The sequence below is a fragment of the Nipponia nippon genome, unplaced genomic scaffold, assembly GCF_047370975.1.
Source record: "Nipponia nippon isolate SJK-2023a ecotype South Korea unplaced genomic scaffold, ASM4737097v1 scaffold_2, whole genome shotgun sequence".
Taxonomy (NCBI): Eukaryota; Metazoa; Chordata; class Aves; order Pelecaniformes; family Threskiornithidae; genus Nipponia; species Nipponia nippon.
In genome coordinates this window covers 88,687,494-88,702,489 of record NW_028262336.1, presented here as the reverse complement: position 1 = coordinate 88,702,489, position 14,996 = coordinate 88,687,494, and the positions used below count along the sequence as shown (strand labels likewise).

Genomic DNA, 14,996 nt, shown 5'->3' with positions numbered 1-14,996 from the left:
GTATGGTGGTGTGTTTTGGATTTAGGATGAGAATAATGTTGATAACACACTGATGTTTTAGTTGTTGCTAAGTAGTGCTTACACTAAAGGACTTTTCATTCTCCCCTGCCCTGCCAGTGAGAAGCTGGGAGGAGGCACAGTCAGGACAGCTGACCCAGACTGCCCAAAGGGCTATTCCATACCATATGATGTCATGCTCAGTATATAAGCTGGGGGGAGTTGGCTGGGGGGCAGCGATCGCTGCTCGGGGACTGGCTGGGCATCAGTCGGTGGGTAGTGAGCAATTGCATTTCACATTGCTTGCTTTGTATATTATTATTATTATTATTATTATTATTATTATTATTATTACTACTCCTACTCCTACTACTACTATTTTACTTTATTTTACTTCAGTTATTAAACTGTTCTTATCCCAACCCACAAGTTTTCTCACTTTTACTCTTCTGATTCTCTCCCCTGTCCCACTAGGGAGGGGGAAGTGAGTGAGTGGCTGTGTGGTGCTTAGTTGCTGACTGGGGTTAAACCATGACATCATGCATGCTTGCAAATGTAATTGTAGGTACATCAGAGCCTGCTTATTAATTACAACTGACTGACTTTTGATCCACCATCTTTTGTTGGTGATTTTCCCATTACACATAATTCAGATTTTAGATCTGAGCATTAAAACAATGGTAAATTATATAGTATACTTAATATCTTAGAAATGGAAACAGATCTTTGTGATCTTTGTGATACATCAGATATGTATCATCAGTCACAAGTCTTCAAATGTACTATAATGAGTAATTTCATTCACCCCAAAAGTCTTTCAATAAGTTGTTTTAAAGAATAATGAGAATTTTTTAAACTCAAGTTTTTTTTCTATCAGATTTTTAAAGAATTTTTTTCATTGTTCATTATATTGCTTTTCACTCAACAGAAATCAATGTAATACATAAATCTAACAAATATATTGATAAAAAGGTTGAATTTTTTCAACCCATACCTGTTCACCTCTAATCCAATCTCATTCTAAGGTAGATCAGATGAATTCTGCCCTGACAGCTTATTTCTCTCCACTGACAGAAGGTTAAACTGACTAGCGTGGACCTGGAAAACTACATTTTAGATGTCTAAATACAGAGAAAATTAAAGCCAGCCACAGAACTAGCTCTGTAAGTGTAAAATGGATATAACTACCCGAGCTGTAGTGGTAAGAAAAACAGCTATGTTATTAGCTACAGAAAAGAATAAATAAATTAAGGACATAACTGCTGGACAAGCAAAGCAGGTTCATTGAAACCTGCTGTGTTGCTTCAATAATAATTTTAGTATAGACCTTAAGGGACCATTATTTCTCAGAAATTACATGTAATCTACTCTTTATGTAAGCTTAATTTCATGAGCCAGATGTTTTTAATTTTGTCAAACTATGCAGAATCAAATGGCTACCGATATGATTTAGTTCCTGAATAAGTAACATATTTTTGCTTCATTGATTCTGATTAATTTTTAATATGAATGTCATACCTGTTCTGTCACGTATAACTGGAAAAATTTAAAATATTGTCAGATAAAATTCTTTATGTCTTCAACTTTCTGTCTTAATCTACTTCACAGATGAATAAAAGGAGGGATAGTTCTTGACAAAAAAAACCCCAAAACTTCCCTTGATATTGTTCCCATGCAGAAGTGACAATTACAAAGCTTCCCTAAAGCTAAACAAAAAGGAACAGTGATTAAAAAGTATTCTAAGGACTTACAGATACTTTTTACTTCTATTGCCTGTATGTGAACATGCATCTAATTAAGTCATACACTGTTGTGACTCAGCAGACAGTGCATTCATCATAGCAAGCCAATTCTTATAACTTCATTGAAGTTGAGAGGAATCGCCACTCCTATGGTTTCAAAAGGGCCACTTATGAAATAAAGTTCCATACAAGTACAGAACGATTTCAAGCAGAAAAGTAACAGATATTTTTACTTACAGAAGATATAAAGGATTCACAAGATCATAATTTAGATCTTCTAAAACTGCCTTACCATGGTGTAGTTGTGAGCCACCTTCATAAGCTCTGTGCATCCTTGCGCATCAGCAAATGCTCGTATTCCCAAACAGTTGGATGGGTGCAAAAGCTTCATTAGAAAATGGCAGCAAACCTCTACTACTTGTGGGAGCTGGAGGAGGCAGGCAGCTGCTAGAAGATTTTCAATGGTGTCTTCTTTCAATTCCAGGCAGCCTAAAAACAAAGGATTGATAACACATGCAAACTTATTTACTTGGTATTTACAAAACATGCAGTATCAAAAGATCTTTTATAAATAATCTTAGCTCTATATAAATACAGAAAAAGTGAACAGGAGGATTAGTCTCTCTGACTGGACTCCTCAGTGACCTGAACATTACGGTATTATTAGAAACATTTCTTTTTGAACTACTATTAATTCAACTATATAATAGGGATACAAATAGAGACTGTAAAGTGTGGAAAGGAAGAGGTGACTTAGGGATACTGGTTTTGTTTCTATAATGAGACTAAAATCTGAGTAAGTATCTGGATATCAACCAGGCTGTGATTTTTTTTTTTTTGCATTGAAATTGGTGATAAAATTTGCATTATCTTCAGTGGTACAGAGCAAAATTCACAGCCATTTACCTCCCTGCAAAGAATTAAATAACTGGCTAACATAGTATGACTAAAACCATAAAAATAACTTCAAAATAGGGCTTAAAATCTTCAAACTTTGTGTTGCTTATTTGTAATGGGACTTTGGGATTAATTTTATCTAAGTAATATATGGCAGGCCTCTCATAGCATATCTTTCTTCTGAAAGATTTTATATTAGCTAAAAGAACATACATGGATGCATAATATTTATATTCCATTAATTAATACTTATATTGCAGTTAATTTTGTAATTTCACAAGTCATTATCTTTATCTTGCAGATTGATACACTTTTTAACAAATAAAAGGTAAAACAGAACAAAATAAACTTAAAAAAATAATTTCTTTTAGTGAGGAATAAGTGTCATTCTTGTCATCATGCTCCCCCCAACCTGTCATTTTTAAATTATATTTTTTACATTAGCATCACTTACAAATCTCTTACATTAATAACTTAAGAAACTATAAATTAGAGATCACAGGGATGTCTTGGAGAACTAGAAAAAAGAATAGGAAATTAAAATGTGCAAATATCATATAATACAAATTGTAAGAAACTAACACTTCTGGTTTTATTCTGCTGTGCCCAGAAATATCATTTCAAACTATAAGAGGATTAAGTGTATACTGATTTTTCTGTTCAAAGTAATATAGTTCAACTGTTAGATAAACTCACTCTTTTCCCCACACAAATTTTGTATTTGTTGTCACATAAAGAGAAATCTATAAATCTTAATAGTTCTATCACATGGCATTGAGCAGTTCTAAAATCCTCAACTTCACAACAGAATGCTGTTGAAAAGAAAAGCTGCTTTATACTGCAATACCAAACCCAAAATGCAATAACTATAACACTGAATATCTGACCTTTTCTCCTTCTTTCACTGTATCTGGAGCTTTTAATATAAGATGGAAACTGGGAAGTTATACTTTACTATATTTAGTTATAATATACCCTTTAGTAAAGGTTAGAGCATAAGATCAAGTACACAGCATAATTTCAGTGGTTTTCCTCTGCTTATTTTTGTGCATCTATTAATGTAACGAGTTTCTCTTTATGTTATGATGACTTTTTCTCATCATTTCTGTCCACCACGCATGTATGCAATGTGGTCAGAAGGCACACTCAGCAGCCGATTCTTGGCTGACCCATATATTTATCAACGATATATGATACTCCCACATTAGCTGCGTGGTTGCAGGTAACCACTGGCTCAACACACTACTCATTATCTAGAATACAGTTCCACTGTGTCATGTGGAAGCTACCAAAAGATAGCTGTTTTCAGGTTAAAACTGATCATCCCAGTACCAGAAGTAATAAAAATAAAAATGTGTAAAACAGCTGTGAAAAGTAGATTCACTGAGAAACGTGCTGATGGAAACAAAATTAGAAAAATGGAGTTTTAAATCTCCTTTTCTTATATGCTATTTATTTTTTTCAAAAACAAGCTCAAAGAAGTCTGTGGCCCTACAAAGCTGATCCAGATAATTTTTGCACAATGACATAAGGATTGAAAGAATCACCACCCTTTATGAAGAAAGGTAGTAATGTCGCAGTTTGGCTTTTTATCACTAAAGGTAGCCTTAGGAGAAGAACCCAAAGGAAACAGTTGAAGCCACATCAACCTGTTTACTTTCAAATTGAAGATATTTTCTGTTATCTGTAAGGAAAACTAGGGTACTAATAGGATTAAAATAAGTTTAAGACAATAAAAATTGATATCTTTTATAAATTATATATTTTTTTATGTAACCAACATGACTATTTTGAAGGAGATCCTTCACATTTTTATGGAACAGAGTGAAGTTTTCACCTTACATATTAATCAAGGGAGGAAACACAATGGCTTCTGGGATACCTGGGGATGACTTATTTTTAACTAATTTCAGAAACACCAATTTACTACTTAATATATCTAGGATAAGAGCTAGAAAATCACACTCAGCTTGAGCTAAAGAGGAGTTTACTGTCCTTTCTTTCAGTACTGTCTTATCTTGCCTTGGTTTTTTGGGGGAGTTTGTTTGTTTGTTTGTTTGTTTGTTTTTTCCTGCACAAATATGTTAAGTAAGATAGGTCTCTCCAGGATCCCATTTTTACAAAGCATTAGCTTCAATAGTAGATAAGTATCTAATCCATCTAAATCCTTTCCAAGTCCTACTTATCTTCATTTTTGAACATCAAGACACTTTCGCAAGTTTGGTCACAAGGGCTGTATTCACTTTTTCAGAAGGGTGCTGTGACATTTGTATGCAAAGTTCTCTGCGATATCAAGTGTTTTGCATGGTCAAAGTTTGCAAAGAAAGATGTTAAGAGGCCCAGTATATACAGTGTCAACTCTTCAGACAGTTTCATATTGTCAATTAGAAGATCCAAGCATCTATTAAAAAATGTTTAATAGGATATTCAAGGGGGCATTAATATTATTGCTTCTACAATTCACCTCCCCTTCACATTTTTATGCAATAAGGAGCTTGCACAAGTACTTCAGCCTGAGCAAAACAAATTAACTAAAGCTTAAAATCTCATTTTTTGTTACATTAATTAGGATAAAAAAATATATGAGAAAAAACAATCAGAAGAACTTTAATGGATTCTAATTGTTATTCTAAGTTATAGTTCTATTTGTGACAAATTTTATGTGTATTGCTTATGCAGAATTAAAATGCCTGTCTTTAGGATGCATTAGGATGAATACATAAATTTTATTACCTCATTACCAAATGTGAAGCAGTGATAATATATAAAAATTCCCTGATATCTTTATTCTCTTGCTAAATTTTTTTCCAAGTTAAGGGACAGTTTCAGGATTTGTTTCTTTTTTTCTTTTTTTTATCTTATCTTTTGCTTTTATTCTTTCTTCTGCTCTTTAGGCTACAGTGTTACAACTAATTTTGTGTATAGGGAATCACTGAATCTTTGACTACCTTTGCATGATGTTAATAAGGTCAGTGTGTGTCACAGGAATCAGCCTCCCACAGCTATTGACCAACAGGTATCAATACAAATATGGTGGGATCACTCAGTAGGTACTGCCCACTTGCTCTGTGCATAAGCAAAAAATTTTAACCCAGATCCGTAACACATGGTAATATCATTTTATCTCACGTGAACGATAATTTTTTTCTCTCTTGTAGTTACACATTTATCCATTCATAGCAAGACTCTTGAACATTCTTCAGATAGCTGTGAGTAAGGGTGCACCAGTGAAGTCATGGAAAGTGTCAAGGAATTAGAAACAAAGGCTAGAACATTTTAAGACCTTTTAATCAGGTATTTATCATTTTAACCTTTCTATTTCATGTGTCTTGATCAGTTGTGTTGCAGTTTTGAAGAGTTTCTGAATAGAATTATTTCCATAGGCTAACTGGTTGCAGTTTCTCTATTAGGTCTCCATTTTTTAAAATAAAGGCAATAAATGGTATCAAGATAATATTTATTCAGATTTTGCATAATAGATGAATTGCTTACAATTATGGTTACAAGAAGAAATTGTTCTTTTGAAACAGCATCAAATTCCAGTGAAGACTAGAAAAAGCTTATAAAAAAGGTGCTATGCTTCATATTGCTATAGCAGACCCTTTTGGCTTTTTTTGTCATTAATCTCACTAAATCTTAGGTATCTGCCAGGTAGCCACCTGAACTAATCATCTGAGATCTCCTTTTACAGTCAATGGAGAAAAATATGAGGTGTTAGAGCAGTTTTCATCTGCCCTGTTTTAGTCATCTACTTTAGAATGAGATTAATCACCCCCTAAGAGCAGCTGTTTCTTGCTTTTAACTATAAAAGGAGCATCTTCATTTGACTTACTGAGACACTGTTGATATCTATATTTGCTGATATGAATTCAGTTCATCTGCTCCCAAACATACAGTACTGGAATCATTGGAATCATCAGGTATGAGGTGATGAAGTGTCTGGAAATGCTTTACACCCTTTAAACACTCTTTGAGTCTAATCCTGATGATCATTCTCTCTGTTACTGTCAACTCCTGGTAATGACATAATGTGTAGTAATCACCTCTTATGTCCATCCATGAATAGCAGCCAATGAAGAATGCAATAAAAAGCATTTTCCGTGTAGCAGAACATCTTTTAGTCTCCAGCTAATTTCTGAAGTGAATGTTAAGGTTTTGATTTTGACCTATGCCTTAAAAGATAAATTCTACATTATATCATCTCCCACACTTTTCATAAAGGTGAAGTTGTTTTCAGAAAAGAAAACATGATGGACAGTATATTCACTTTGCAGAAGTTTCTCCTGATCAAACTCTTCTTTATTTTCTATTTATTATTTGCTGCAGACCATGGTCATCAACTGCAAGTGAGGAAGACAGGAACTCTATGGCTGATTGTGTTTATTTCCTTACAGTTTGGCATTTAGCATCAGTGAAAATTCAGAAAGGCAGCTCATTTTTTTTTTCTGTAGATATTCAAATAAACAAATAAATACCACCCCAAAAGGGAGTAGTCTCCTACACAAACAGACAGTGCAATTTAAATTAGGGAAAAAAATTAAGATCTGCCCATTCCTTATTATCAGACTATTCATCTTACATACTAGCAGCCAAAACCTAAACCAAATAAAAATTAACCCCAAAAGTATTTATGACCCAAAGATGTGTTTACTTGAGGGTGCTGATGAATCACTTAATTTTTTGGCAGGCATTTTGGTATCAGCCACCATAAATAAAAGACAAGTTAAACCATATGACTTAACTAGGAAAATTACTTTTTCCTCAGTGGAAAAAATGTTTTTCCTAACAGAAAATTCTTCCTGTCCTGAATAACTTCAATTCCCCTCAACTCCAAACTAAACTGAGTCATCTGATTGGAACAGATTGATTTTCGGTTGATACAACATCTCTTTTTTAATCTCTATTGATAAAATTCAACTCTTGAAAAGGACAACTTATTTTAACTGCTCTTCACAGAGAGGACTTAAAATGATTTTTTTTAAAGTAATTTTAATTTACATTTCTATGAAATAATCTCTAAAACACTTTTAAAGTTAAAATCAGGAAAGCATTCACTTGATTCAGATATATAACTTTTGACTATGATTAGATACTTGATTACATTGTTAGTTATGGTGCTAGTTTTTTAACTCTGCTCTACCAAACATGACTTCAAAATTATAGGAATTTGTCATTTCAAATAACAATTTTTGTATGAATTTTATATTTAAGTATTACTATGTGTAAAAAATAATTTCATAAATGATTCCGCAGCCATAAAAATATGTAGTTTGCCAAAAATGAAAATGCCTCCATCACAGTAATATGAGAATTCTTATAAATTAAATAGCTTCACTCTTTTAAAAAGCTGTATAATTATTTACACCCTAATTTTGCCTCATCTTTCTTTGAGTAAGCTGACTAAACTGGCATAATCACGTGGTCATTTGTGAGTACTGCCAAAGTCCACTGTATTTCAATGGCGCGGAAAATTACAACATGGGAGAGTGATAAGGAAATCCTGTTAACAAATTAAAGGGTTCCTGAGCCGGAACCTTCTTGCAAATGTCTGGCTAAAGATCAGAAAAGTATATTAGCCAAAATATGCCATGATGTGGTACCTTTTCGTCTCCTGGTCTGAAAAAAAACCCCAAACACCTCTGTTTTATAACTGAAATGTCATGTTTTTAAAGAAAATTTGCCTGCTGACTTATAAATATCAGCTTTTTAGAGAGGGACATTAAGATGCTACTTTCTTTTTATGAAGCAACTGCCATTCACGTACCTTAGCTCACCTTAGATATTTGAACTTAGTCACCCGTAAGATATACATACCAATAACAGGAGTAAAAACAATAAATAATTTTATCTGTGAGTCAAATCTTCATGAAACCTTTTTATAAACTGAAGAAAGATATGTTAGTGCTCTGAAACACACCTGAAGGTATGTTTTTCATTGGCTATAGAAAAATTGTTAAAATATGAATTTTATTGTTGGCATTATTTGCTAAAGATTACTAGTTTGTACTTGCATAGTTGATCAATCTATTAATAATTACATCACCAATAATTCAACCATTATACAGTCATTATATTTGGAAATTTTAAGCTTACTTTTATATGTAAATAGAAGAATACAAACTCACAGGTTAAAACAAAGAAAAAATCCCATGATAAAGGTTAGCTCAAAAATACACAAACATAAACAGGATTTACTAACTAAATTTGCAACAGCACAATTCTTGCACTCATACACAAACAGGGCGGGAGATGACAAGAATTATTCCCAAAAGCTCATTTCAGATATAAGACCTTAGTTTCCCTTAACTTTTTTTAGTCAATGGACTTCAACACTTGGGTTTGCTTCCAGACTGTAGGTCCTACTCATCATGCCACACACATTGAAAACCACTCTGGGAATTTACTTTTGTAAACAAAAGCAAACTTCATACTGAGGAGGGTGGGGAAGTCTTGTTCCAAAAGACTTGTACCGAATACTAGGTACATTTCGAGAAAATTTTATTCCAGTGGTAACTTTCTGTTGATGGTATGAAGGGGAGTGTACCACCTTTAGCTTCCAGCACACTGCCCAGGCTTCCAGAACTATCCCAAACAACCTGCCTCACACAGGTCCTTTTGCTACTGTCAAAACCACACAATACACACTCTCAGTATCTGTGAGATATAGCCTTTCTATTACACTGAACACAATGAAGCCCTGACCTCTGGAAGGGACAAAAAAGGAAAAAAAAAAAAAGAAAAAAAAAAAAGAAAAAAAAGGAAAAAAAAGGAGAAAAGAAAGAAAAAAACAACGGAAAAATGTCTCAAAGACAAAGGAGCTCAGCTTTCAGATTTGAGGGAGAAGTATTTTATTCTCCACATCTGAAGCTAGCTCAGAAGCAGGAATACTCACCTCTGCTAGAATAAGCTTCTCAGTCTTCCAGTCGATGATTTGGCAGCTTGTGCTATGGTAGCAGAGAGCAGTTCAAACCCACGTTTAAAGAACAAAAGGTTACAGAGAAGGAGGAATCAATAGCTGACACAAGATTTTTGCTTATGAGTCCACCTTACAGCCTAATGAAATCTGTTTTGCTTTGGGCTGGATTCCACTGCTGGGAGAAGTGAATGGTACAGTCGCATCCTGTTCTGTGGGTACATTTCAGCACAGTCGCTGTGTGGTGGGCACAGAATAGAAAGGGGATGAAGGTACGTTTTACAATGCAGAAGCAGAGAAATGCGTGAAAGGTGATGACCTCTTTCACAAACTGTAATTTTGATTTTCCTGAATTTTTTGCTTTCTTTTGGAACTGTGGATACACAGCTAGGCAGTTGAGCTCAGCAGAGTGGATATAGGTACACATCTCCACTGCAGAAACTCCAAAAAGAAGCACATTAAAGAGGTAGCCCATGTTATAGCAGCCTGTCTGATCACTTATCTGATGCTGTTTAGGCAACAGCATGGCATGCACCAGATGACAACACAGGGGGATGGCACTCCACTCAAAGGAACCCTCTCACTTTTCAGGCACATCCTGTATTAACATTCAGTGCTTGGTTTATTCCCTCTTTGGAGATGGAGAACTTTGAACACAGCAAGGGACAGCTTTAAAAACACAACTTGCAGTGCACTCAGTCTAATTGTTCTCCACACACACACACACCACTTCCCTGAGTCTGCCTGAATTTATTCTTACTGACTTCTCAGGAGTAGCAGGTTTCACCACAGTACAAGGAGACAGTCACTAGCTATCTCCCCATAACAGTCTTGATTCTGAATACTCAAAATTTATGGATATCCAGTTCAGAGCTCTTTTCCAAGCAATTCTCATATGCTGCATCAAAGTAATGAGACAACAGCTGGTTCATAATACATAATTGCAAATTTTGTCCCTTAATGAAGTAACCTGGGTAAAAGGAGGAACAGTAACAGTTCATTTTATTGTATAACACCAGAAATGAGCAAGGACTTAGTGTTTCAGTGACAGGAATGGAAAACATCTGTTCCAGCTGGACATAAGATCCTCAGGGCAGGGATTGCTCAAAAAAAAAAAAAATTAAGGAAGCAGTCAGTCTCTGCAGTTGGTTAAGCTAAAAGGGTCTACAAAGATGTTTCCCACAGACCTGAATTATATGAAAGCCCACAGTTTGTTTCAGGATCAGAAAGGCATGCGGTGTAGGAAGGTATTTGATTCCAAGCAGGCTGACATCCACAGGTGGAGAAGGATGACAGTCTAGTTCTACAGTGACAGTGAGGAACTCTGGAAGATTCTTGCATTGTACATATGGACTGTATAGCTGACAATTCAATCCAGGAATAATCCTTGGTGTTGCATTAAGGCTTTACTGATGCATAAATAAGAACTTAATGCGGAACACTATATGAAAACATGAATCTTGTCAATTGCTCTGGCACTAGTAAGAAAGTTAACCAGAGCAAAGGTATGTAAGGTCTTGGAAGTGTAGTCAATGCAGAACATCTGTGGACAGATAATCTGAATGATGGCTTTGCAGATCATCAGATCACTACTACCTTCCCACTTCCTAAACTGGAGCAACCCTGATAAACAAGGCTTCTGTGGATAATTGCAACTCTCTCTTTATTGACTCCTGAAAAGAAATTTATGACAAGTATCTGCTCCCAGAAGAGAACCTCACAGGGGATCTTCCATATCCAAAAGTTAAGTTTATTCAAGGTCTACCACCAGCTGGTATGGCTTATGACCATTGTTCTGTCCTCTCCATTACACAGTGGCTAACAAAGTCTTTCAGGTCAATTCAATTACCTCAACTTGTCCTTTTAGCACTTATCCCAGAGTTCCTGGAACAATTGTTCTCCCATCTGAAGTGAATGGAAATTCACAAGGGCTTATTCTGTGAAAGTGCAAAGTCAACCATCAAGTACAAGGCAGAGCAAATCCAGTGGGACAGCAGCAGGTAATAGTTGCCTGCAAAAAGTGCTAGGCAGAGATGGTCCGTCTTCACAGGGGTCTCTAACATGATACCACAGAACAAACAGCTCTTGAACTTACTCAACATGTCACAGAGGTAGGGGCAAAGACCTTCATGATACGCACAGTATCAGGGGTTACTCTCAATGTGATGAGTATCTCCTAGCGAGGAGTAGCCTGACACACTGTAATCAAGCTAACATCACCTAGGAGCCAAGGATTGTTTGTCTGAGCAGGTGCCTTTAATAATAGCCTTCCATTATATCTATTAAGTTAAGCTTGTCTGGGACTTCCTTCTACCATTGAGGCTACCTGGAATGAAATGGCCACACTATACACTAAATTGTCATCCTCCAAACCATGGTAGTGTCATTCAAACTGCATGTTGAAGAATGATCCTGTGGCTGCAATAACCCCTGGACTGTATGAACACTGTAAATTGGCACAGGCCAAAACTATGCTAAGGATCATTCTCACTATTTGTATAGACAACTGAGTTTCAGCAATAAAAAAAAAACAAAACAAACAAACAAACCCAAAACACACAACCCCAAACCAAAACCAAAAAACAAACCTCCTTGGAATATTTAATTAATAAAGCTTCTGTTCTGAAGGAACCTAAGGGTCCTTGTGCTTAAAGGCATTTTTTTTCTTGCTACATCCCTGCTGTCTGCCCTGTGTGTGTTTTTAGATATAACACTGACAGAGAAGACACTTGACAGTCCTTTAATTAAAGAATCCCCCAAATAAAATCTAATTAAAAGCTATGCAGTAGGGCTTGAACCTCTTCCATGTATGATCCTCGCTCTATTTTTATTTTCAGATGTGCATAAATAAATCAAGGATTTTTTTGTTTTCTATTAGTTAACTGATTTTTGCTTTTTCAGTTTCATTAACAGTATGAAAGCACCAGGCTATTCTTCTGATCACTGTTGGGAACACATACTAATTAGGTAGACTGATGCAGTCTGAGGAAATCTATAGTAACTTCACAGCTCTGTTGTAACTTCAAAGGAAGGCTCCCAGAATCACCAATGGCAGCAAAATACCAGAAACTCAATCTCTAGTTCTAGTCCTATCTAAAACATTTAAGCATAACTGAAAATAATGAAAACTCAAGTTTTAAGATCAAGAAAGAAGCATTACCTACAAAAATGAGGTAAAGAAATACTCTTCTGTATTACTGCTTATCTTGAACTCTAAAAAGATCAAAGAATACATATCCATGTATCCCAGGGCACTAGGATCTCAATCCTAGATTTTCTACTATCAGTCATCTTGCAGCTTGAAAAATGAAACATACTTTCTGCATAGCCATTGCACATAACTGTTTGCTTCAGAGTTCCTCAGCTGGCTCACATGAAACATTTAACAGGCATGCAAAAGAGGAAGCGGTTTTTCCTCTTAAGTTATAGTTCTGTTAAATCACAGACAAAACATACTTTCTTTGTTTGAATAAACCAATCAAATGCAGCAATGAGTGGATAGATTAAACCTGTACCTTGTATTGAAGTTGCATATTATTTACTGGTCAAATATATCCTTCAGAAAAGAACAGTGGGAAAACCTTTGTGGTTTGCCCTTGTGAATCTATGCAAACTACAAGAAGCACATAATTTTGATGTAGCATTTTACAAATAAATCTACCTCATATATACATATATATATAATTGGAATTATACAGCTTGTAATTACATTCTAATTTCGCTTGTGTAATTAGAAAACTTTGTGCTTATTTCAGATAAAACAATATGCAGCCACTACCTTATTAATGTATTTACAAAATTAAGTTATTCAGTTATAATCCTTTTATATAAAACAAAAACTACTTCCAAAAGAACCCCAAAGCCCATCTAACATAGTGTTTATAGTACATACTTTTACACATCTCAATTTTTTCAGCTTTAATCAAATTGTGTTTTATAGGTACCTCTATCACATTAACTTTCTAATTAGTCATGCTGCCTCTTCACAGAAACTTTAACACCTTTTACTATCTTTAAATCACTATTTCTGTCAGCCCAGTTTTCTGTCTTCCTGTTACTACTCTTAGATGGACAGCTGCCTTCACTTAGGAACAGCTCTTATTGAGGCTCTACAGGACTTGATGCTCTGTTGGTCACCATGTAATTGTACCTTGCCAATTATTTAGAACTTTATTGGCTTATACATGAGTGAACACGGTCCAGCTTCACAGTGTGTCATGACTCTGTCATCTATTTAGGAGATACAGAGAGGACAATTTACCACTGTCTAAAGCCTTTCATAATACAATTAAGTACTGTGACTCCTTTATTTAACACAGTAGTATTCTCTTTACGAAGAAAAAAAAAAAAAAAAAAGTCCAAAAGTACTGCCTATTTTGAAAGAAGAAAAAAAAAGTTAAAAAAAAAAGTGAAGCAAGCAAAAAAAAAATTAACATTGTGTCTTACTTAAGCATTTGTCCAACTTCACTCCTAAGTATAGCCTCAAAAACATGACTGGATTTATTTAATATGCTGATTTCTCATAGATGACAAGCTCTTCCTGAAGTTGATTACCTAAAATGTTCATTCTCCTTTGCAAAGTAATAGCCTGACTTCACACAATTGGCAAAGAGACAATACACATCATCTTTTTGTTGCTGTTTTTTTCTTTTTTTTTTTTTTTTTTTTTCCCCTTCCCTAAACTAAATTCACTACTGTTGCTACCTGGCTACTCTTTCTTTGACTCCCATTGAGATATTATTTAGTTATTTTTTACATGGTAAGCTTTTTTTAAACGCTTAATATCTATACAAGAAATTGCTCTTGATAATAAATGAACACAATGTCATCACAAAAATGGGACATCTTGAAAATAAATGTAGCCTTTATTTTCTAGAGTAGCAGAGAAGTTTGGTTTTTTTTAAATATATGCATATATATTTGGATCTCTACATATAATTTTTGTTTATATATCTATATCTTTTACATCTATATAGATAAATAAAATTGTTTAGGACCTATTGTAACAGAAAACATTTTGAATGATTAAATACAAACCCAATATTTAGGATGTTTCTGACCAGATTCAAAATGCATTGAGTTGCAGAACTGAAATCATAAAAATTCAACTATCTTACTGATGGTTTAGTTTGGTTTTGCTTTTTCTTCTCACTGAAGGCTTAGAATAACAAAAGATAATATCAAAGGTGTTGTCAAGCAGTGATCAGCCTTTCCATGCTGGCCCAAACCAAGATCAATTATGCTAAAGGAAGTCTAAGAACAGGTTATATATGGTAGTAATAAATGTTGATTTTGGAATGGATGAACATTACTCTCTGTGTTGCACAGTTTCATGTTTTTTAAGCTGTTAATGATATTAGTAAGTAATCTGCTAAATGAGGGTTTATTGTGTACAAGAGCAACAGATAAGTAATGATTTGCACAAATGAGGTGAAAAGGAATGATTA

The 14,996-nt window shown here is 34.7% G+C and overlaps 1 protein-coding gene across 1 annotated transcript in view; it reads right to left on the bottom strand.

Annotated features, from left to right (window-relative positions):
• Positions 1-14,996, bottom strand: part of KLHL1 (kelch like family member 1) — a 246,335-nt gene that overhangs the window by 143,593 nt on the left and 87,746 nt on the right. Inside the window, exon 4 of the mRNA XM_087757193.1 lies at positions 2,032-2,228. Within this exon, the coding sequence (XP_087613319.1) occupies positions 2,032-2,228 (197 nt within the window). The remainder of the gene's footprint in view (positions 1-2,031; positions 2,229-14,996) is intronic.